The 25930-nt window shown below is 38.5% G+C and overlaps 1 protein-coding gene across 9 annotated transcripts in view; it reads right to left on the reverse strand.

Annotated features, from left to right (window-relative positions):
* PATJ (PATJ crumbs cell polarity complex component) overlaps positions 1-25930 on the reverse strand; it is a 357190-nt gene that overhangs the window by 203347 nt on the left and 127913 nt on the right. For all 9 annotated transcript variants that reach the window (XM_082652883.1, XM_082652885.1, XM_082652881.1 and 6 more), the window contains 3 exons: positions 18266-18337; positions 16821-16998; positions 3276-3386 (listed from right to left, as the gene is read on the reverse strand). In XM_082652883.1, coding sequence (XP_082509009.1) covers positions 3276-3386; positions 16821-16998; positions 18266-18337 — 361 coding nt within the window. The remainder of the gene's footprint in view (positions 1-3275; positions 3387-16820; positions 16999-18265; positions 18338-25930) is intronic.

Here is a 25930-nt window from a genome sequence, read left to right on the forward strand (position 1 = left end):
TTAAGTAAAAACCAACAGTAGTGATAAAGCAACATGTTTTTGGTGCTTCCTATGTAAATAGACACTGTACTTAATATTTATTTCTCTATTTATTTATTTTTAATATTTATTTGGCTGCGCCAGGTCTTAGTTGCGGCACACAGGATGTTCTATGCAGCATGCGGGATCAGTTGTGGCATGCGGACTCCTTTAGTTGCAGCAAGACAGATCTAGTTTCCCGACCAGGGATCGAACCTGGGCCCCCTGCACTGGGAGTGTGGAGTCTTAGCCACTGGACCATCAGGGAAGTTCTCTGCTTAATATATACAACAACCTAAGTCAGAGTTCAAAAACTAGTGGGTCTACAGGTATATGTTTCTTGTCCTAAAGAATTTTAAAACAGGAGCTTCCCTTGTGGCGCAGTGGTTAAGAATCCGCCTGCCAATGCAGGGTACATGGGTTCGAGCCCTGGTCCGGGAAGATCCCACGTGCTGTGGAGCAACTAAGCCCGTGCACCACAACTACTGAGCCTGCACTCTAGAGGCCACGAGCCACAACTACTGAGCCCGCGTGCCACAACTACTGAAGCCCACGCGCCTAGAGCCTGTGCTCTGCAACAAGAGAAGCCACTGCGATGAGAAGCCCATGCACCGCAACAAAGAGTAGCCCCCGCTCACAGCAACTAGAGCAAGCCCACACGCAGCAACGAAGACCCAACGCAGCCATAGATAAATAAATAAATAGAATTTTAAAACAAATACTTTGTCTCTCTAGAAAGTTATAATATCTGCCTACACTGGACCTACTTTCTCCTCTGAAAAAAACAGCTGAAACTGAATGGCAGAAGCTTCGTGATGGGACAAAATGTTAGCTGCCATTCACAAAGTTTGCAATGTTTGCTTTTCAAAGAGCAGAGAAATATCTTTCTGTATGCATACCATTAGCAAAATTTGGAAGACAAAAGGCCCACCAAAAAGACTATATCTTTAAGAAAAGTAGGACAGCACATGTTTCTTATGAAAGTAAAAAATATATTTCTATACGACTAATACACAAAATGTACACGTGTCCAAAAAATTTAGGTGCCATTATGAAACAATGACATTAGGGAAATACAAATGGAATACAGGAAAAAATAAAACGACACATGATAATAAATTTAATGAACTGAAGGCATGATGCCAATTTCAAAAGGGTTTGTTTTTTAATATATAAAAAAAAAACCCTAATGCTACTGTGAAATGCAATTTTAACTGGAAAAAGTTACCTTGGCATAAAAACTTTCTATAGAGGTGTACAGTATAAATCATGAATTTTGCTCTCAAATAAGCATTTACCAAGTAAATCTAAGCAGATACACACATTTCTTTCTAGCAGGCTGAAAAAATAGTTGAGAAATTCAGGAGGAAAAGCTTAAAAAAGTAATGTGTTGTTGATCCTCCTAAACCACCTGCTAAAAGCACAAATATAAAAAAATAAAATACAACTCAAAAAAAAGGTACAAATATAAACACCACTGCTCAATTCATGGTGTTGATGAGAATTTCCATGTAACCAAGGCATGTTTAGACACAGAGCCTTGATGGAAATGACTTATTTGGGGGTTTTGAAGAAAGTCTCAAAGTTTAATGTAAATTGATCAAGAATAATTAAGAATTTGGCTATATTTTCTATTCCTGTGATGACCAATATAACTTGCAAGAATAAGTAAGCCGAAGAGAGCACCATTTGGCAAAGATTTGAAATTTGATTCCTTTCATTTCCTTATTCAACTGGAATCACTTTGTTCTTAAAAAAAAAAAAAAAAGGAACAAATCATGGACATTAGTATCATCTCCATCCCTTGGCTAGAATCACAGATAGTTCAATGCTTGATGAACCCAATGCACAATGTAACAGTCTGTGATGCTGCCTGAGGGTTAAGTAACTTGAACATCGGGCGATACTGAAGACATTTTCCCTTTTTTGAACAGTTGAAAGAAATTGTACTGTTTATGTCCTCCAAATGAAAATTTCAACCTCAGCTCACCAACAAAGGCTGGATTAAAATCTTGGCCATTTTGGCTGACTTTATAACCTATTAAAATGCTTTGAATATTTTTCAGAGGGGCATTTGCAAGTGGCCACATAAATGTATAATCTGATTGGTTCATTCTCGCTCAAAACTATTTCTTTGGAAGTGTCATTTGGCAGGGAATAATCTGGCCAATTTTCCTACAGAATGCAGTTTCCAGAAATACAAGTGATGGCCTCAATGACTTTCTCAATATTATAAGAGTTAAACGGTGGATTCCAAGAAATCTAGAATTTCAAGTTGTATAAAAATGTGAAGACCTTATTCAGTTTACCTCTCTCAATTAGTCTTGATGGTATAAATGGAGCACTAAGACTAGAAGGGACTGTGCTGCAGTGCAGTGCACCACAGCAGAGCTGCCCAGGTGGGGTGAAGCTGCAACCCACTGTGTGCAGGCAGGCTACAAGCGTGCTGAAATAGCATGTTGATGCCTTCGCCCTTGGGACAGCCAGATATCTGTTTACACAGTTTGCCATACAAATATTATTTTCTGTATTCCCTGACATAAAAAAAGGTTGAAAGGCACTGCATTAGCGAGTTGAAAAGCAAATTTTTAAAAAATATGCAGTTTTTCTACTGTTCATAAGTGTCTATGTTTTGAACAGCTGTCTTCCATTACAAAATAAAGAAAAATAAACATTGCTTCCAGGTACAGGGCTTACGGGGCTGCATATTGCAATATAAAATACACATCCTGCCACTAACATCTGTGTATCAGAGTTCTAATTCCATACCAAATAAGTAATTTATTATAGAAAAAAAATTCTATGATTAAATACTGCTCTTTGCGAATTCAGAATCTTTGACAGAACATACAACAATGCAACACGTCTGAATTTTTACATACCTGTAAAAATACCATTTGGTGCTCCCTCTAGAATGTTTTTAACCCTGACCTACTCTGTATTCAAAGTATTTTATAAACAAAGTAACTGGTTCAGAAAGGTTAGGTAACTTGCCTCCAAATTAGCAAAAATGGTAAACAGGCAATCAAGGAATCAAAAATGGGTCTGTTAGACTCCACTGCACACTGGAGTAACTCAAATTTGACCAGGAAATCAAAATCAGAGGAAAAAAGGGAAAATTGAGGTTAATAACTAAATTTTAATGAAGTTAATGCTTCCTTTACGTAATAGTAGAATAACAGTAAAAATATATTGAAAAATACTTCGAGGCAAAACCTTGGTCCACAGATATAGAGAATATTTTTTAAGTAGCTTACTCTTGGAGTGGATGACAAGCTCTGAACAACAAACACCACAGGGTTTCCTGCATTCTTAATGGCCTCAACCGCTTCTCTGTGAGAGGCATTCTGCAAATCTACTCCAGACACCTAAAAGCACAGAAGCAATTTATTTCAATTAGAAGGGCAGCAGATCTTGTGGATAGGTTAATTCAAAGTTCATGCGTATTATCTAGTTACAAGAAGAGCCAGAGTCGAATGAATTATACCAAAGCCAGAAAAAAATAAGATTGACCCAAACAAGCTTTGCTGTTTTAGGAGATCATGTTTAAGGATATTAATGTTTCACCTTCAAGAAAAGTAAATAAGGTAGATATCTTAATAACAATGGCCCTGATTAAATATAATTATCCAAAATAGGTAGCTCAGTCAGTAACAGAACCTTAAAAAGCTTCTGAACTTGTAATGTCACCTCTGCCACTATCACAGTACACAATTCTGAGTGAGGGCAGGGGGTGGGGATCTCTCTGGACTCACCTCTCAAGTAAACTGAGATGACATTTTAACAAATTGCCCATTATCACAGTTGAGAAGCTGAACATTTCTCAAATTATATCAAAAAAGAAGTATGAAAACACCCATAGGTTCTTTCTAAAAGAGTTCTGTGTTCAACAAATTTGAGTATGTGGAATCTAGAAAAATGGTAGAGATGAACTTATTTGCAAAGCAGAAATCGAGTCACAGATGTAGAGAACAAATTTACAGTTACCAAGGGGGGAAGGGAGGCGGGTTGGATGAATTGGGATATTGGGACTGACATATATACACTACTATGCATAAAATAGATAACTAATGAGAACCTACTGTATAGCACAGGGAACTCTACTCAATGCTCTGTGGTGATCTAAATGGGAAGGAAATCTAAAAAAGAGGGGATATATGTATACATATAACTGATTCACTTTGCTGTACAGCAAGAAACTAACCAACATTGTAAAGCAACTATACTCCAATAAAAATTAATTTTAAAAACTGGGGCAAGTGTAAACATCTCCTTATTATATAAATCTGGGAAACATAACTTGTGAACATGCCCATAATCTCAAAGAGCATTCCGTATTTATCAAACATATTTACAAGAACCAACTTTTGAAACTGATAATGTAAGGAAGCCTTGGTAAAAGTTGAGGTGGTTTACAGTCAGTTGATAGCGACAATTGGTGAATATTGTTTTGCCTTAAGGGGATCAAAGAAATAGGAATGTAAGTGAAGAGGGATGTGGGATCAAGTTTGGTTTTTGTTTTTAAGATGGGATAGATTACAGTAATAATGATGCAGTGGGGAGGAAAAATGAAGGGTAGAGAGGAGTGATGACCGTGGAAGCAAATCCTTGGACAGTGAAGAGGGAATGACTTCCACTGTACAAGTTAGACTGGCTCTGGATAGAAGAAACATAAATAGTTCATTTGCTGTGCCAAATACAGTCAGAAAAAAGCTTTGGTATGCAGTGGGAGCAAGGGGAAACTCTCTTTTGACTGCTTCTATTTTCTCAATGAAATAAGAAACAAGGAACTTAGAGATTAAGACTGTGGCAGGAGGTATAGGAGGTTTGAAGTAGTTACCTCTGAAAGTAGAAGAATGGAACAACTCGGGAAATATTACAGGGCTACAGGGCAGAATTAAAGACCCACTTGAGGGGGTGGTCATGAATTTAAAATGAGACCAGATAGCATGGGTGGTTATTTTCTCCAGCCGTGCTAGAGATCTGAAATAAGCAAAAAGTTGCACTTAACTAGGATGTGGTTGGTTCTCCCAGGCAAGTTCAGTGAAAGGAAAGAGGATCAAAGGAGTTGGAAGTATATGCAAGGGAGTGATAGGATGATAAGTCACTGAATTTGAGCAGAGTGAGGAAGAAAGTGAGCATGCCAGAAGCCGAGAGACAGAAGCGAGGGTCCTAAGGTAGGAGATACGAGCCCAGTGTGTTAGAGGGGTTTAAAGCCAGGTTGAGTCTAAAGTACAGAGAAAGAGGAGAGAGCGGAAAGAGGTGAGGCCAGGGAGGCAGCCGAAGCCACCTGCAAAATCCAAAAGGCCATGGCAAGAACTTTGGCTTTTTATTCTAATAGGTATCAATGAAGATTTTAATGCTCTGTGAAAGCTCTTTTCCCATATGAGTTGAGGAAGGATACAAATAATAGTAAATGAAAAAAATACAGACAAAAATTAAAGTGACACATAAAAGCTGTCACAACAGTTTGATGAAGCTTCTTTCAAATAACCTGATCCCCAAAATATTCCACAGTAAGAGAAGTAGAGGCTATATGAGAACTACTTCCTCCTCTAGTAATAATCAGTTTTTGTTTCCCTAACAGAGATTTCCACATTGCTAAATGCGAATCACCGAAGTCGGGTAGGTAGGAAAAAAACAGTATTCTGTCATATTACAACACAAAAATAATCTTAGTTTTTCTCCGCTTTAAAATTATAACTTAAGAGTATGTTCATTCACACAGATGAAGACCCATTTCTAAAAATTACATTAAATTCTAACTTCCTAGTTTAAAAAACTCTTCTTTATACGGACCTAAACCTTTCATGCAATTGTTTCAAGACAAAGAGAAATGATTATTAAACTTCACTAACAAAACAAACAAGTAATGCTTTTCATAGAAAAAAGTAAACAAATGACTCATTATGCTTCACAAAATATGTATCAGAGTGTAACATTTCAGGGCTGTTGTGAATTTGAAGAAATATAAATTATTAAATATGAGATAAAACAGTGGACTCTTATTAGTATGTGTATGAGTGATGATGATTAAATGAGAGAATACTTTATATTCAACTGAGCACAGAGAAAGATGAGAAAAAGAAACAAAATTCAAAAAGATTTAAAAAGTAAACAATCCAATTAGAAAACAGGCAAAAACACAAACAAACATTTCACCAAAGAGGGTATTGGATGGCAATCAAGTACATGAAAAGTTCTTTCTCATTAGCCATTAGGGAACCGCAAATTAAAACAACAATGATATCACTATATACCTATCAAGAATGGCTAAAATGAAAAACAGTGACAACACCAAATGTTGATGAGGATGCAGAGAAACTGAATCACTCATACATTGCTGGTGGAAATACAAACTAGTACAGCCATTCTGGAAAATAGTTTGACAGTTTCTTAAAACTAAAAATGAACTTAACATACAACCCAGCAATTACACTCTTGGGCATCTATCCCAGAGACACAAAGACTTATTTTCACTCAGGAACTTGTATACAAATGTTTATAGGATCTTTATTCATAATAGCCAAGAACTGGAAACTACCAAAGTGTCTTTCAATGGGTGAATGGTTAAACGGTGGTACCTCCATACCATGGAATACTACTACTCATCCATAAAAAGGGATGAACGAGGAGGCGCCTTCAAGTTGGGAGAGGAGTAAGAGGCGGAGATCACCTTCCTCCCCACAAATATATCAAAACTACATCTACATGTGAAACAACCCTTACAGAACACCTACTGAACACTGGCAGAAAACCTCAGACTTCCCAAAAGGCAAGAAACTCCCCACGTACCTGGGTAGGGCAAAAGAAAAAAGAATAAACAGAGACAAAAGAATAGGGACGAGACCTGCACCAGTGGGAGGGAGCTGTGAAGGAGGAAAAGTTTCCACACACTGGGAAGCTCCTTCACCGGTGGAGATGGGGGCTGGGCAGAGGGGAAGCTTCAGAGCCAAGGAGGAGAGCGCAGGAACAGGGGTGCAGAGCGCAAAGCGGAGAGATTCCCGTACAGAGGATCGGTGCTGACCGGCACTCACCAGCCCGAGAGGCTTGTCTGCTCAGCCGCCGGGGCGGGCGGGGGCTGGGAGCTGAGGCTCGGGTTTCGGAGGTCGGATCCCAGGGAGAGGACTGGGGTTGGCTGAGTGAACACGGCCTGAAGGGGGCTAGTGCGCCACAGCTAGACGGGAGGGAGTCCGGGAAAAAGTCTGGAACTGCCTAAGAGGCAAGAGGCAATTTTTTTCGGGGTGCACAAGGAGACGGGATTCAGAGCACCGCCTAAATGAGCTCCAGAGACGGGCATGAGCTGTGGCTATCAGCGTGGACCCCAGAGATAGGCATGAGACGCTAAAGCTGCTCCTGCAGCCAGAAAGAATCCTGTGTGCAAGCACAGGTCACTATCCACACCTCCCCTCCTGGGAGCCTGTGCCGCCCACCACTGCCAGGGTCCTGAGATCCAGGGACAACTTCCACGGGAGAACATATGGAACGCCACAGGCTGTTGCAACATCACATCGGCCTCTGCCACGGCAGGCTCACCCCGCATTCTGTACCCCTCCGTCCCCCCGACTGAGTGAGCCAGAGTTCCCCAATCAACTGCTACTTTAACCCTGTCCTGTCTGGGCGGGGAACAGATGCCCTCAGGCGACCTACACACAGAGGCGGGGTCAAATCCAAAGCTGAACCCCAGGAGCTATGCAAACAAAGAAGGGTAAGGGAAATCTCTCCCAGCAGCCTCAGGAGCAGCAGATTAAATCTCCACAATAAACGTGATGTACCCTATATCTCTGGAATACCTGAATAGACAACGAATCATCCCAAAATTCAGGCAGTGGACGTTAGGAGCAACTGTAGCCTTAGGGTTTGCTTTCTGCGTCTAATTTGTTTCTGGTTTTACGTTTATCTTGGTTTAGTATTTACAGCTAATTACCAATAGTAGATTTCTTTTATTGATTGGGCTGCTCTCTTCCTTTTTATATATATATATTTTTTTCTTTTTCCTTTTTCTCTTTTTGTGAGTGTATATGTGTATGCTTCTTTGTGTGATTTAGTCTGTATAGCTTTGCTTTTCCCATTTGCCTAGGGTTCTGTCTGTACGTGTTTTTGGTTTTTTGTTTTTTTTGTTAGTATAGTGTTTAGCGCTTGTTATCATTGGTAGATTTGTTTCTTGGTTTGGTTGCTCTCTCTCTTTCTTAATTACTTTTAATTTTTTAAATTGTTAGTAATTTTTATTTTAATAACTATATTTTCTTTTCTTTCTTTCTTTTTTTTCTCCCTTTTCTTCTGAGCCATGTGGCTGACAGGGTCTTGGTGCTCTGGCCAGGTGTCAAGCCTGAGCCTCTGAGGTGGGAGAGCCGAGTTGAGGACACTGGTCCACCACAGACCTCCCGGCCCCACATAATATCAAATGGCAAACGCGCTCCCAGAGATCTCCATCTCAATGCTAAGACCCAGCTCCACTCAACGACCAGCAAGCTACAGTGCTGGACATCCTATGTCAAACAACTAGCAAGACAGGAACACAACCCCACCCATTAGCAGAGAGGCAGCTAAAATCATACTAAGGTCATAGACACCCCAAAACACACCACCAGACGTGGTCCTGCCCACCAGAAAGACAAGATCCAACCTTATCCACCAGAACACAGGCACAAGTACCCTCCACCAGGAAACCTACACAACCCACTGAACCAACCTTACCCACTGTGAGAACACCAAAAACAACGGGAACTACAAACCTGCAGCCTGTGAAAAGGAGACCCCAAACACAGTAAGTTAAGAAAAATGAGAAGGCAGAGAAATACACAGCAGATGAAGGAGCAAGGGGAAAACCCACTGGACCAAACAAATGAAGAGGAAAGACGCAGTCGACCTGAAAAAGCATTCAGAGTAATCATAGTAAAGATGATCAAAAACCTTGGAAACATAATGGAGAAAATAAAAGAAATGTTTACAAAGACCTCGAAGAACTAAAGAGCAAACGAACAATGATGAACAACACAAAAAATGAAATTAAAAACTCTCTGGAAGGAATCAATAGCAGAATAACTGAGGCATAAGAATGGATAAGTGACCTGGAAGATAAAATAGTGAAAATAAATACTGCAGAGCAGAATAAAGAAAAAAGAATGAAAAGAATTGAGGACAGTCTCGGAGACGGCTGGGACAACATTAAACTCACCAACATTCGAATTACAGGGCTCCCAGAAGAAGAAGAGAAAAAAAAGGGACTGAGAAAATATATGAAGAGATTAGAGTTGAAAATTACTCTAATATGGGAAAGGAAATACTCAAGTCCAGGAAGCACAGAGAGTCCCATACATAATAAATCCAAGGAGAAACATGCCAAGACACATATTAATCAAACTATCAAAAATTAAATACCAAGAAAAAATATTAAAAGCAGCAAGGGAAAAGCAACAAATAACACACAAGGGAATCCCCATAATGTTAACAGCTGATCTTTCAGCAGAAACTCTCCAAGCCAGAAGGGAGTGGCAGGACATATTTAAAGTCATAAAAGGGAAACACCTATAACCAAGATCACTTGACCCAGCAAGGATCTCATTCAGACTTGCCAGAGAAATTAAAACATTTACAGACAAGCAAAAACTACGAGAATCCAGCACCACCAAATGAGCTTTACAACAAATGCTAAAGGAACTTCTCTAGGCAGGAAACACAAATGAAGGAAAAGATCTACAATAACAAACCCAAAACAATTAAGAAAATGGTAAAAGGAACATACATATTGATAACTGCCTTAAATGTAAATGAATTAAATACTCCAACCAAATGACACAGACTGGCTGAATGGATACTAAAACAAGACCCATATATATGCTGTCTACAAGAGACCCACTTCAGACCTAGGGACACATACAGACTGAAAGTGAGGGGATGGAAAAAGATATTCCATGCAAATGAAAATCAAAAGAAAGCTGGAGCAGCAATTCAAATATCAGACAAAATAGACTTCAAAATAAAGACTATTACAACAGACAAAGAAGGACACTACATAATGATGAAGGGATCAATCCAAGAAGAAGGTATAACAATTGTAAATATTTATGCACCCAGCATAGGAGCACCTCAATACATAAGGCAAATGCTAACAGCCATAAAAGGGGAAATCAACAGTAACACAGTCATAGTAGCGGACTTTAACACCCCACTTTCACCAATAGACAGATCAACCAAAATGAAAATAAATAAGGAAACACAAGATTTAAATGATACATTAAACAAGATGGACTTAATTGATATTTACAGGACATTCCATCCAAAAACAACAGAATACACTTTCTTCTCAAGTGCTCATGGAACATTCTTCAGGACAGATCATATCTTGGGTCATAAATCAAGCCTTGGTAAATTTAAGGAAACTGAAATCGTATCAAGTATCTTTACGGACCACAACGCTATGAGAGTAGATATAATTACAGGAAAAAATCTGTATAAAATACAAACACATAGAGGCTAAACAATACACTACAAAATAACCAAGGGATCATTGAAGAAATCAAAGAGGAAATCAAAAAATACCTAGAAACAAATGAAAATGAAAACACAAAGACCCAAAACTTACGGGAAGCAGCAAAAGCAGTTCTAACAGGGAAGTTTACAGCAATACAATCCAACCTCAAGAAACAAGAAACATCTCAAATAAACAACCTAACCTTACACCTAAAGCAATTTGAGAAAGGAGAACAAAAAACCCATAGTTAGCAGAAGGAAAGAAATCATAAAAATCAGATCAGAAATAAATGAAAAAGAAATGAAGGAAACGATAGCAAAGATCAATAAAAGTAAAAGCTGGTTCTTTGAGAAGATAAACAAAATTGAAATACCATTAGCCAGACTCATCAAGAAAAAAAGGGAGAAGACTCGCATAAATAGAATTAGAACTGAAAAAGAAGTAACAACTGACTGCAGAAATACAAAGGATCATGAGCAATTACTACAAGCAACTATATGCTTATTGGACAACCAAGAAAAAATGCACAAATTCTTAGGAAAGCACAACTTTCTGAGACTGGAAGGAAGAAATAGAAAATATAAGCAGACCAATCACAAGCACTGAAATTGAAACTGGAATTAAAAATCTTCCAACAAACAAAAGCCCAGGACCAGATGGCTTCACAGGCAAATTCTATCAAACATTTACAGAAGAACTAACACCTATCCTTCTGAAACTCTTCCAAAATATAACAGAGGAAGGAAAACTCCCAAACTCAACCTACGAGGCCACCATCACCCTGATACCAAAACCAGACAAAGACGTCACAAAACAAGAAAACTATAAGCCAGTATCACTGATGAACATAGATGCAAAAATCCTCAACAAAATACTGGCAAACGGAATCCAACAGCACAATAAAAGGATCATACACCATGATCAAGTGAGGTTTATCCCAGGAATGCAAGGATTCTTCAATATATGAAAATTAATCAATGTGATACACCATATTAACAAATTGAAGGAGAAAAACCATATGATCATCTCAATAGATGCAGAAAAAGCTTTTGACAAAATTCAACACCCATTTATGAAAAAAACCCTCTAGAAAGTAGGCATAGAGGGAACTTACCTCAACATAATAAAGGCCATATATGTGAAACCTACAGCCAACATCATTCTCAATTGTGAAAAACTGAAACCATTTCCATTAAGATCACGAACAAGACAAGGTTGCCCACTCTCTCCACTGTTATGCAAAATAGATTTGGAAGTTTTAAGCACAGCAATCAGAGAAGAAAAGAAATAAAAGTAATCCAAATTGGAAAAGAAGTAAAACTGTCACTGTTTGCAGATGACATGATACTATACATAGAGAATCCTAAAGACTCTACCAGAAAACTACTAGAGCTAATCAATGAATTTGGTAAAGTAGCAGGATACAAAATTAATGCACAGAAATCTCTCGCATTCCTATACACTAATGATGAAAAATCTTAAAGAGAAACTAAGGAAACAGTCCCATTAACTAGTGCAACAGAAAGAATAAAATACTTAGGAATAAATCTACCTAAGGAGACAAAAGACCTGTATGCAGAAAACTATAAGACACTGATGAAAGAAATTAAAGATGATATAGACAGATGGAGAGATATACCATGTTCTTGGATTGGAAGAATCAACATTCTGAAAATGACTATACTACCCAAAGCAATTTACAGATTCAATGCAATCCCTATCAAACTACCAATGTCATTTTCCCAAAACTAGAACGAAAAATTTCACAATTTGTATCGAAACACAAAAGACCCCGAATAGCCAAAGCAATCTTGAGAAAGAAAAATGGAGCTGGAGGAATCAGGCTTCCTGACTTCAGACTACACTACAAAGCTACAGTAATCAAGACAGCATTGTGCTGGCACAAAAACAGAAATATAGATCAATGGAACAGGATACAGAGCCCAGAGAAAAACCCATGCACATATGGTCACCTTATCTTTGATAGAGGAGGCAGGAATGTACAGTGGAGAAAGGACAGCCTCTTCAATAAGTGGTGCTGGGAAAACTGGACAGGTACATGTAAAAGTATGAGATTAGAACACTCCTTAACACCATATAGAAAAATAAACTCAAAATGGATTAAAGACCTAAATCTAAGGCCAGACACTGTAAAACTCTTAGAGGAAAACATAGGCAGAACACTCTGACATAAATCACAGCAAGATCCTTTTTGACCCACCTCCTAGAGGAGTGGAAGTAAAAATAAAAGTAAACAAATAGGACCTAATGAAACTTAAAAGCTTTTGCACAGCAAAGGAAACCATAAACAAGACCAAAACACAACCCTCAGAATGAGAGAAAATATTTGCGAATGGAGCCACTGACAAAGGATTAGTCTCCAAAATATACAAGCAGCTCATGCAGCTCAATATCAAATAAACAAACAACCCAATCCAAAAATGGGCAGAAGACCTAAATAGACATTTCTCCAAAGAAGATATAGATTGCAAAGAAACACATGAAAGGATGCTCAACATTACTAATCATTAGAGAAATGCATTCAAAACTACAATGAGGTATCACCTCACACTGGTCAGAATGGCCATCATCAAAAAATCTACAAACAATAAATGCTGGAGAGTGTGTGGAGAAAACAGAAACCTCTTGCACTGTTGGTGGGAATGTAAATTGATATAGCCACTATGGAGAACAGTATGGAGGTTCTTTAAAAAACTAAAAATAGGGCTTCCCTGGTGGCACAGTGGTTAAGAATCCACCTGCAATGCAGGAGACACAGGTTCGAGACCTGGTCTGGGAAGATCCCACATGCCGCGGAGCAACTAAGCCCATGTGCCACAACTAATGAGCCTGCGATCTAGAGCCCGTACCCACAACTACTGAGCCCATGTGCCACAACTACTGAAGCCTGTGGGCCACAGAGTCTGTGCTCTGCAACAAGAGAAGCCACTGCAATGAGACACCTGCGCACTGCAATGAAGAGTAGCCCCCTCTCACTGCAACTAGAGAAAGCCCACGTGCAGCAACAAAGAGCCAACCCAGCCAAAAATAAATAAAATTAATTAATTTAAAAATAAAAAGTATAGGGCTTCCCTGGTGGCGCACTGGTTGAGAGTCCGCCTGCCAATGCAAGGGACACGGGTTCGTGCCCCAGTCTGGGAAGATCCCACATGCCGCGGAGCGGCTAGGCCCGTGAGCCATGGTCACTGAGCCTGCGCGCCCGGAGCCTGTGCTCCGCAACGGGAGAGGCCACAACAGTGAGAGGCCCGCGTACCGCAAAAAAAATTTTTTAAAAATAAATAAAAAATAAAAAGTATAACTACCATATGACCCAGCAATCCCACTACTGGGCATATACCCTGAGTAAACCATACGTCAAAAAGAGTCATGTACACTATGTCCATTGCAACACTATTTACAATAGCCAGAACATGGAAGCAACCTAAGTGTCCATCGAGAGATGAATGGATAAAGAAGATGTGGCACATATATATACAATGGAATATTACTCAGCCATAAAGAATCGAAATTGAGTTATTTGTAGTGAGGTGGATGGACCTAGAGACTGTCATACAGAGTGAAGTAAGTCAGAAAGAGAAAAACAAATACTGTATGCTAACACATATATATGGAATCTAAAAAAACAAACAATGGTTCTGAAGAATTTAGGGGCAGGACAGGAATAAAGACACGGACATATAGAATGGACTTCAGGACACAAGGAGGGGGAACGGTAAGCTGGGACAAAATGAGAGAGTGGCAGGGACATATATACACTTTCAAATGCAAAATAGGTAGCTAGTGGGAAGCAGCCGCATAGCACAGGGAGATCAGCTCGGTGCTTGTGACCACCTGGAGGGGTGAGATAGGGATGGTGGGAGGGATACGCAAGAGGGAGGAGATATGGGGATATATGTATATATATAGCTGATTCACTTTGTCATACAGCAGAAACTAACACACCATTTTAAAGCAATTATACTCCAATAAAGATGTTAAGAATAAATAAAGTTTTTAAAAGCGATGAACTATTGATAGACACAAGAAATTGAATGAACTTCAATGAAATTACGCTGAGTGAAGAAAACCAATGTCAAAAAAGATACAGGGCTTCCCTGGTGGTGCAGTGGTTGAGAGTCCGCCTGCCGATGCAGGGGATGTGGGTTCATGCCCCGGTCCGGGAAGATCCCACATGCCGAGGAGCAGCTGGGCTCGTGAGCCATGGCCGCTGAGCCTGCGCGTCCGGAGCCTGTGCTCCGCAACGGGAGAGGCCACAACAGTGAGAGGCCCGCGTACCGCAAAAAAAAAGATACAAAATGCATAATTCCATTTATGTAACAATTTGTAAAATAACATAAGTATAAATATGGAGAAACAGAATAGTGGTGGCCAGAGGCTAGGGATGGGGGTGGAGGGGATGGGAGAGGAGTGGCTATAAAGGGGTCAGACAAGGGAGTCTTGTGGTGATGATTCAATTGAGTTTCTCGATTGCTGTGTGGGTTATGCAAGGCTACACATGTGATAAAACTGTAGAGCTATAATCACACACACACAAATGGTACATGTATAACTCGTGAAATCTTAATAAGGTCTATGAATTGTGCCAATATCAGTATTTTGATTTTGCTATTGAACTACAGTTGTATAAGATGTTAACACTGGGTGAGGCTGAGGGAAGGGTAAGCGGGACTTCCTTGTACATTTGTTTGCAACGTCCTATGAACCTACAGCTATTTCAAAATATAAAGAAAAATATATAATTTTAAATATGTCTTTTGTTCTAAGTTTCAAATGTATCAGTAATCAAAATAAAAATTAAATGATTCTTATTTATTAGAAGAAGATAATCAATTTAGATTTTTAAAAGGCAGTATCCAGTTATTATTTGCTTAAAATACAACTAAAATAAAATCACAAATAAGGGTGAAAAAGAAGGAAAGAAAAAAAAAAACAATGTACCATGCAAATGCTAAGTAAAAGAAACCACACCTGCCCCAGAAGCCAGAATAATCCTTTTCAAAAATGCACGCGTTCAGAATTCTCTAATGGACTCTCATCCGTTCAGAGTAGACAACCTTCTAATCTCTATATGATGTGGCTTCCCATTACCTCTCAGACCTTTTCTCTTTCACCCTCTCTCTTGTTCACTCTACCTATATTAGCAGTGCTGGATTTCTTTCTGTTCCTTCAACACATCCAGGCAAGCTCCCACCTCAGAGCTTTCACACTTCAGTTCACTCTGTCTGGAGCCCTCTTCCCCCATGTGTCCATATTGCTCAGTCTCTCATTTCTTATATTTGTCCCAATATCATCTTCCATAACAAATCTATTCATTGCAACTACTGCCGTCACCACACATCATTCCTTATCCTCCTCCCTGTCATTTTTCTCCATAGTTACTTATAACAATCTAACATTCTATATATTACTTATTTTGTGCATTGTCTATCTACCCCGCTGTCGTATAAACGCCATAAGGGAAGGGATTTTTGGTCATTTGCTTCATTGCCATATCCCTAGTATGTTTAAAAATTTTTTTTTAATTTCACAAACAAATATAACCTCAAGTTTGTATACACAGAGTAGTTTTATGCAATTCTTTGATTTAATCCTCACAATGATTCTATGGATTTTGAAATCTCATTTCCATTTTATTTGGAAACTGAAAATAGGTTTCATAATTTGTCCAAGAACAAGGAAAAAACAAACAGGACAATCTAGACTTTAACCCATGATCTCCAGAGCTCTTTTCATTCTTTCAGAGCTAAAACACCACAGCTGATGTTTAGCATCATAAAGCATGAATCACCAAGCAGATTCTGGGATTTAAAATATTCAATATGATGTCATCCAATAAACCTAATGCAAAGAAATGTATCAGATTTAGACCTCTTAGTGTCTTGATGTGCCCTTAAAACTCCACTCTGCAAAGCCTGCCATGTATAAAGGATGGATTCACCTCTCCCCCAATACAGTCTTCCACTTTCAGGGTCAACTCTGGGAGGACAGCACGGCTATCCCACTGACATATACAATTCAGAGTCTGTTAAAGACTGTGGGAGAAGCATGATGTCCCCCATCTGCCTCATTCTGTCAAATTGTGTTTTTTCAGTCAGCTGAGGCTTTTTGTTTTATCATTTTATATGCTATCAACTCAGCTTTAGAATCCCATTAAATTGTGCAAACATGCAAACTAAAGCATCTGAATAAAATACACCAATTGTACACACATATACCCCAACACATAAAGGAAGGACTTCCGGTTAAATGATCATTTTACTGTCTTACAGTACATTTCAAACAAAAACAAAATTTTAACACTATTTACCTCAAGTATTTTATCTCCAGTTTTAAGAGCATTTGTTTTTCCTGCTGGACTGTCTTCCAAAACTTGTTTGATAAATATACCCTTAAGCTCTTCTCCATTCTTCAGGCGTTTTATAACAGTTTGTCCACCAACAATACTAATACCAAGAGATACATCTGGTTCTCTAAAAATCTCAACACTGTAAAAGCAAAAAAACAAAATTCACTCATGAACAAGGTAATCTGTTGTACTGTCACTGTGTTTTATGTGTACCATATCCTTGTGACTCATATCCTAATAAATATATTTTCACAAATGTTATAGAAGTTATACCTAGCTCCAAAATTATAAGGTTCTATCAATAATTCATGGCATATGTGAAAGTGTAAATTCTGAAAAAGATTTCCAAAACAACAAATACAACTCTTAATATTGAGAGATTTAGCAAGGACTTAATGTTCTCATCTCCCACCACCATATATTTTCTGTGATGAGTCCCTTTCATCTATATCATAACATTAGCAAAGAATGAATTAAGGAAATAACTAATGGATGGAAAAAAAAAAATCAAGAAAGTTACATGTATCATTTTGGCAAAAAGCAGAAACCTTTAGAAAAAAATAAACTTGCCACTGACAGGCTCACTGCCCATACTGCTTTTCCCAGTCACCCGTTTTAACCTGTGGTTCTCTACATGGAGGACAGATTTAATAGTTCCAAAGGTTGGAAAGGTTTTCTCTTCTTCCTACATCCACATCATTTTCATAAAGTATAGAATAAAACTTGCCCCTCAAAATATTATAAATTTTGTTCAAACTGCACAGACATGGCCAATAATTAATTCCAAAAAGTAATTCAGAAAACAGCTCCCCAGAGTTTTTAAGACAAAACTCAAAAGTGCAAGAAAAGAACAATTTGGGTGGCATGGTGGAATTAATAATGCATGAAGATAGAGACAGCAGCTAAAGGAAGACTTTTATAACCTTAATAAAGTGCAACCCTGGTGACTACCTAAAACCATGAGAGTATCCAAGGGAGCATGGGCCCAACACACTCTGTTAGTGCAAACGAGGCATAAACTTGGACTAACACAAGAGGAGGAGGGTGCTATGTGACAGAAGCCTTAACTATTGTTGTTTGAAAAAAAGAGCTTCTTTACTGCATTCAAGGCAGGCCTACCTGCTTTGCTTAGTGATACAGTGAGAAAGTATACTTAATCCATCACAGATGGACATTTGTAAGTTGTTTCTCTGAAAGAGTACGACAAAGATTTTCCTAATATTGGTTTCGGTCATTTTGCCTGGCTAAAAATCTCTAGATAAGACAAAATGAAACTAAAATTTAGGCCAGCGTACGTGTGAACTATGGCAATCATTAGAGAATGACTGAATGACACTATGAAGTTAAAGAAAAGAGCAACTAATTGCTTTGTCCTATTGAGAAAGCCAATAATGTCATCAACATACATTCTTGGTGGTCCCCAGTGGCTGAAGTTTGGAGTTTCTTCTCCTTCACCTTCTTCTCTCTCAGGTAATTCACTGAGGAGAAAGAAAGGAAAAAACACACACACATATAACTTACAACAGACTTATTATTAAAGGTTCTTGAAAAGTTTTACATTACACAGTCTATATGTAGTTAAATTGTTCATAATTTCTAAGCTTTAAAAATATTTACATCAGGGCTTCCCTGGTGGCGCAGTGGTTGGGAGTTCGCCTGCCGATGCAGGGGACACGGGTTTGTGCCCCGGTCCGGGAAGATCCCACAGGCCGCGGGGCAGCTGGGCCCGTGAGCCATGGCTGCTGGGCCTGCACGTCCGGAGCCTGTGCTCCGCAACGGGAGAGGCCACAGCAGTGAGAGGCCCGCGTACCGCAAAAAAAAAAATTTACATCAATAATTAACTATCCATACAAAGATATATTGCTTTAGCATTCAACTTAACAAATATCTACCCAGCACCAGAAAATCATTGATTATAAACACTTTTATTGTTGACACTCTAGATGTTATTTTCTAAAAATCTGTGTTTGAATTTGTATGATTTCACATGTTTCTATAACAGCATTTAAATATTATAAAATATATTTTTTAAAATTTGGTGTGATTGACCAGCTAATAGTCCAGTATAAACTTACACAAACTGCTGAAATGATTAAACAGTCAGTAAACATGATCGTTCTTTCTAGATTTTTCTGTCTCTCTAACCCTAAATAATTTCCCTGTCATCTGTATTCCATAAATATCTTGTGTAGCTACACAGCACTTTTCAGTTTACAGAGATTTCTTAAACAACGTGATTCTGTCACCTACCACCACCATACTTTCACCCATCAAGTTATGTTAATATGGAACTGCCTAGCGGGATACTGTAAAATGCTGAATTACAGAGTAGTTATAAAAGTAATGTTATCTAATAGGGTAGAGACACTACCATCTATTATCTGGAAGAGGAGTCAGGGTTTCTAAGCTCCAGTCTAACCTGAACCACAAAATAGGTGTGTGCCTTTGGACCACCAAATGAAATGGCTTATGTGATACTGTCAGTTGTATTACTCTACACAAAAATGTAGGGAATACCTCTTCCATTTCATTTTCACAAAAACCCTGTGAAGTAAGCACAACAGGTCATATTACTATATTTTCCCCATGAGGTTCAGATGTACTACACAATCTCTCCACAGTATCCAAATCTTTCTTTCAGCATGAAGTTTCAATGCTCCATTCTCCTCTGAACTCTCAAATAAGTCCTATAAAAAGTATAAAACTCCAGCTACTTGCCACTCTACAACTTTCCAGGATATAATGGTTTAAGGCTGTGTGAAAAGGAGAAAGTGAAAAAATTTGGACAATCTAAAAATCAGTTAAGGAATTGAGATCATTAGGATCACTGACATCTCACCCACTGCAGACAGCCTTCTTGCCTTAGCCAGTCTATTTTCTATGATTAAAAGCATCATAGAATTCAAGGAAAAACAATTTGGCAGATACTTGGCAGTTACTTATCTAACGTCTTCTCTCCCCATCTTCCTTACCCAACAACATAACCCCCCTTTATTCCAGGTGGCACTATGCCCAGCTTTAAAAAAATAAATTTTCTGGACTTCCCTTCAGCTAATGATAACTGTGTGCCATAGCTCTGGTCAGCAACAAGGAAGCAAAAGTCCCCAGATGAGATTTCCAGGAAAACTCACTAAATGGAGGGAGAATCAGCTGACAGGGAGCTTTTTGCTCTATGCTCTTCCCCTTCTTCTTGCCTAGAAGGCAGAGGTGATTATTGGTGGTGAAGCATTCACCTTAAAATCATGAAGAAACCATGAGGGCTAAAGCAATACACTGACGACAGCAGAGCAGAAAGAAGATGTCTAAGACCCTGACAGGGCTTCTTCAGGACTTTTTTACATGAAAAAAATTAAGCCCTAGTTGAGTTAAGCCATACTAAAAGTGTGTGTGGGGAGATGGGGGCAGGGGATTCAGTTTATAAGCAGCTAAATGCCATCGCTAAATGACACACACGATTCCACCAATTTAAGTGAAGTCTTCACTTTATCATATCACATTATTATTCTTGGCACGTATGCATATATGTTCATTGGATAATTGTAATCGTAGCATAAACTTTCATATTTTGATTATCTTATAATAGTAACAAGGATTAAATGAGATATGACTGGCATTTAACTGAGGCTCAACCAATATGTATTTCCTTAACAATTTTTTCACTTGAATTTAAATCAAAAATTTCCCCAAGATTATCATAATCTTCATCATTTCTTATTTAATAGCATCTTAATCCATGGTATTGATGTAATTTGTCTGCTATCCCAAAATACAATGCACTTAGGTTATGTCTTATTTATATGGAATATAGACATTAATGCAAGGAATATCTTCATGCTCTGTTGTATTTTAATATTCTCCTTTAAGTACATATTAATTGAAGTAAGATTGAAAGCTAAAAACAAACCAACACTGAAACCTTCCTCCTCTCCATTTTCTACTTTTCTGTACCCTAGTTGTGACAGGTGTGATAATATGAAATAAATATTTGGTCCTTGTCCCTGGTTCCTGCCACAGAGCTTCTAAAACCCTTGGAGTTTTCCAAACAACAGGGGTGACAGGAGCATTTTTTGTTATTCATAACAAGCCCCTCTCAACCGTACCTGAGTTGATGTTAATAAGGTGTCTCTAGGTAGGACTACAGACAGTTTCAGGATGGGGGTTGATTGCCAGAGAAGCAACTGTGTGATTAGAGTTAGAACTTTCAGCCCTATCCCCACCTCTGGGAAGGGGAAAGGGGCTAGAGATGGAGCTCAGTCACCAATGGCCAATGATGTAATCAATCATGCCTGCATAATGGAGCCGCCATAAACCACCCCCTCACCACCACCCCGGCCCCTCCAAGCAACAGGGTTGAGAGAGCCTGCAGGTTGGAGGACACATTAAAGTGCTGGGAGGGTAATGTAACCCAAGAGAGCATGGAAGCTCTTGCATCCCACACACCCCCTTCCCTGGCTTATGCATCTCTTCCACTTGGCTATTCCAGAGTTGCACCCTTTGTAATAAACCAGTAATAGTGAAGCACTTTCCTGAGTTCTGTGAGCCATCCTAGCAAATTCTCAAACCTTAGGAAGGTGTTATGGGAACCCTCAATTTATAGCCAGTTGGTCAGAAGTAGAGTTGGCAACCTGGAATTTGTGACTGGCATCAGAGGTTGGGGCAGTCTTACGGTAGTTAGACTAACTACCAGGTAGTTATGTCAGAATTGAAATGAATTTTAGGGTACACAGTGTCCAGAGAATCAGAGAATTGGTTGTTGGGTGGAGGAAAAAACTCATACATTTGGTCAGCAGTTTGTGAACAAAGAGAGTTCATGATAGGTATTAAGAAAAAAAAAGTATTATTATTATGGCACATGTATAATATCATTATAAGAATTAAATTCTTAAATTTAAAATTACCTAAAATAGAATGGAAACCAAGCTTTAACATTAGTATGGGCTATATGCTTTTCTATTAAAAAAATTAAAATAAAAAATATCCTAAACTGCTGGCTTTCACATACAATATTAAGCAAAGGGGGAAAAATTTTGTCTAAAATATGGACAATTTTAGTTTTCTTTAAGAAAATGTATGACAAAAGGATTTATTCTGTTAGAAGAGACTTTTTCAAAGCATATTATCCTTTTTCAGGAAATTGATAAACACATATTTTGTTTACATTACTTCATACCTAAAGAGGAATAAAACTTTCAAAAACATAGTGTGATTAGTTTTAGAAATAAAGTCACAGGAGACAAGCAACTATACAAAATAATGTAGTCACTTTACACTGATAAATGCATATACCTTTCAACCCAAATTGAAATTTAACGGAGAAAGTAAAATACTTTTACTGCACATATTAAGGTGTAAATTTGCACAAATGTACTTGAATCTTTCACAAGAGAATTCTAACCTCTAATTTTATAATTTGCACTTTGATTAGACATGGTCAATAGCTCAATCAGTTAGAATCTCAAATCTTAAAATAACTGAACTTTTGCCTTTTACATTTAACCAGAGTTTTATAACCACTTTTTCCCTAAAGGAATTAACCATCTAATAGAAACAATGCTTTTTATTTTTAGTTCAGTCCTTTATAACAAATGCCCAAAGTTATAATTCATTACAGATTTGGGAGGAAAGATGGAGTGCCCCATTAATGAACAAGTGGATATTAATAGTAAGACTTCATCATAATATACAATGTCTTTGAGAATAAAATTTTCAACATTATACAAAAATCAGATGAATCTAGATGGCCAAGGTGACCTTTCCTTTATTTTTCCACAAATGATAAAATTTTATTGTAGAAAAAGCATCCCAAATATAGGATTTCGTAAACACTGGTAGGTGAACAAGTGCAACTTTAAAAGTAAATACAAAGTAAAGAGGCAAAACCTACAAGCATTTTGCCTTTATGAGAAAATGTACTGTTCTCCTGCAGAGGTGATCCCACCCAGAGCACGAATGTGGCTCCACCTCCCATAAAGGCATCAGGTTTGCTTTCTGAACTATGCCCAGTTTAACAATTTCAAAATGATGGCAAGAATATACCTTTTTTTCATGTGAAACTTCTATACACTAAACCATATGAGGGTCAAGCAAACTTGGCACCCCAAAATGATGTAAGCAGGAAGGGTTATGGTTGTACCTATCTCAAGATTTCTTTTTCCTCTTAAAATATAGATTCTATATGGCAATTTTCTGTGACACACCACAGGGAATGTGAGCATTTGGAACCAGGCAGAATAGGCACTAGTGTTTTCCAAACTAGTAGGGCTAGTTATACAAATGTTACACTATGACTTTGAAATTACAAAGCAAATTATTACCTGATACCAGCATACATAAAAAATTAGGCATTCTTGTACATGAAAGTTTAAAATGACACAGACATGGTGCTCAATAAAAGAAGCCATATACAAAAAGGTACCTACTGCATGATAACATTTACATGAGTTCTAGAACAGAAAAAATAATTTACAGTATTAGAAGTCAGGGGCAAGAGGGAACTTTCTGGGTGGATGGAAATGTTCAATATCTTGATTGGGGTGTTGGTAACATGAATGTATACATTTATCAAAATTTAAAAAATTGTCCTGTAAACTTGCATTTAAGACATTTGCTAAGAAATAGAAGTTTAGGGCTTCCCTGGTGGCGCAGTGATTGGGAATCTGCCTGCCAATGCAGGGGACACGGGTTCAAGCCCTGGTCCGGGAAGATCCCACATGCCGCGGAGCAACTAAGCCTGTGTGCCACAACTGCTGAGCCTGCATTCTGGAGCCCACGAGCTGCAACTACTGAAGCTCTTGAGCCTGGAGCCTGTGCTCCGCTACAAGAGAAGCCACCGCAGGGAGAAGCCTGTGCGCCGCAGTGAAGAGTGGCCCCCGCTCGTCACAACTGGAGAAAGCCCACGCACAGCAGCGAAGACCCAACACAGCCAAAAATAAATAAATAAAATAAATAAAAAATTAAAAAAAGAAATAGAAGTTTAAGCCATAAAGGGTAAGTTACTTCCTTAGGTCTCTCCCTTTTCTCTTCTGACCTGTAGAGCCTGGGTGAGCAATCAAATATCTAATTATATTTTCATAGGCATTAATGTAATATTCCTATGTGCCTCTTGTCCTAATTTCTCACATTCATCTTCACCTGCAGTGACTGGCGTCTGCAACAGCATGCAACAGCATGGTAAAAACAGGAAAGTGTCACATACATGAGGCCACAAACTCCTTGGAAACTTCCCCTTTTTACTCCCAACTCAAACATTCCAGAGTAGTCCTCTCTCAAATGAACACATTTATTCTCTCCCTTACTCTCAGTCTTCTACCAGTATTCTGAATTTACACATAGTTTTTGGCAGTAGCACTCAAAGGTAAAACTATTAGATACTCACCGTTTACTTAGAAGGCACTAAATGCCAGGCAGTGCTGGGGACTTAAAATATCACATTAACTCACTTAATCCTTTCCCCAGCTATGATGCTCTGCCTCCTATTTCACCTCCCACTGTTCAAAACAAAGTATCCAATACCTGAAAGTATTTCTTTTCATTTGCATTGTATTATACCTACAACATGATTTTTTTTTTCAATTTAGAATTTTTTTTTCACCTTTCACCTCAAGTTCATCATCCCACCAGGCTTTAGCCTCTGACACTTTCCTTGTTTTACTTACTGTGACTTGATTCTATTTTATTTCTTTAAAAAAAAAAAACAAAAAACCTCTACAATCTCCTTGAGTGTTTTAATAAACTCAGCAACAATGAATACCCTAGATACACCTCAGGGCCCATGATCCTATCACTGTCATCCAGCATCACTGCCAGCCGCCTTTCATTAAACATTTACTATGTTCAAGGCATTATACGAAGCCCTTTATATTCACTCTAACTGAACCTTAGAACTACCTACTTTACAAGTGAGGAAATACAGACACAAGGGAAACCCTCTCAGGCTCACGAAGTCATAAATAAAAAAGAGCATATTTGAACAGCACCAAAATATATCTATACTGCAAATCTCCTATTAGTCTGAGAAATTCCATGCCCGCCACTGATGGGCACACCCATGTCTTCAGGCAGCAGGTGATGACAGAAGTGAGTTAGAAAAAGACTAAAACAAGGTGAATTCTGAAAACTTGATCTCAAGTGACGTTATGAAGAAAGAAGGATACTCAGAACAAGATCACTTAGATCCCTCTCAGAGTTATCATGCTCTGCCTGCCCACCGTCCTCCCTTCCTAGAGATCCCCAGTTTCAGGGTGCATCTAACCTCTTAACATCAGTCCTGCCTCCAAAGGTAAGGAGAAATTGTCTTGATGCAAAAGCACAGTGCACACTGAATAACTCTGCTGGGCCCCACACAAAAATTAATGCAAAGAAAAAACTGTAAAAGAACATATAGCATTTAGCACTAGATGACACCCTGATGATCTGAAAGACTATATTCTGAAAAGAATCTATGCATTACTCAGGAAGTCTCCTGAGTAGCAATAAATATTCACCTATGAACCTAACTCCATAGGGCATACCCTGAAAGATTAAAATGGGGAGTATGATTTACAGGAACTCTTCTGAAGCCCGCTGAGATTTAAATATATCCTACATCTATGACAGCAAGCCAAAAAAACAGCATTCAAATGCAAGACTGATCTCCCAAGACAAAGATTAGGCTGGAGCCCTTAAATGTCTGCGCCAGCACAAGAAAACAGCCTGTCAAAGTACTCACTTCAGGAGTAAAGTGTTATCTGCTCTCTCTGAAGCTGGGAGAATTGAGTAAGACACCACTGATAGAATGTTTCACTTTCTGCAGAAGGAAGGAGGGGGTGGGCTTGGAAATTTGTCTAAATCTTTTCCAATCTACAGTTACAGTTCTATAGCCTGAAAAGCAGCCTCATTTCTGAATTCTTTGGCCAGATTCAATTATTAACACTCAGCACAAGAGAAATTTAAAAAATAAAAGTGTCTCATTTGAAAAGTAATTTGATCACATAAAAAAGTGGAAACATGTTCCTAACTCCTCCAGCACTTCCACTGCCAAGGCTTTCTCTTAAAAAAACAAACCCTAGGGGCTTCCCGGTCCTCTCTGGTGG

Source organism: Grampus griseus (assembly GCF_964374135.1).
Source record: "Grampus griseus genome assembly, chromosome: 1".
Lineage (NCBI taxonomy): Eukaryota > Metazoa > Chordata > Mammalia > Artiodactyla > Delphinidae > Grampus > Grampus griseus.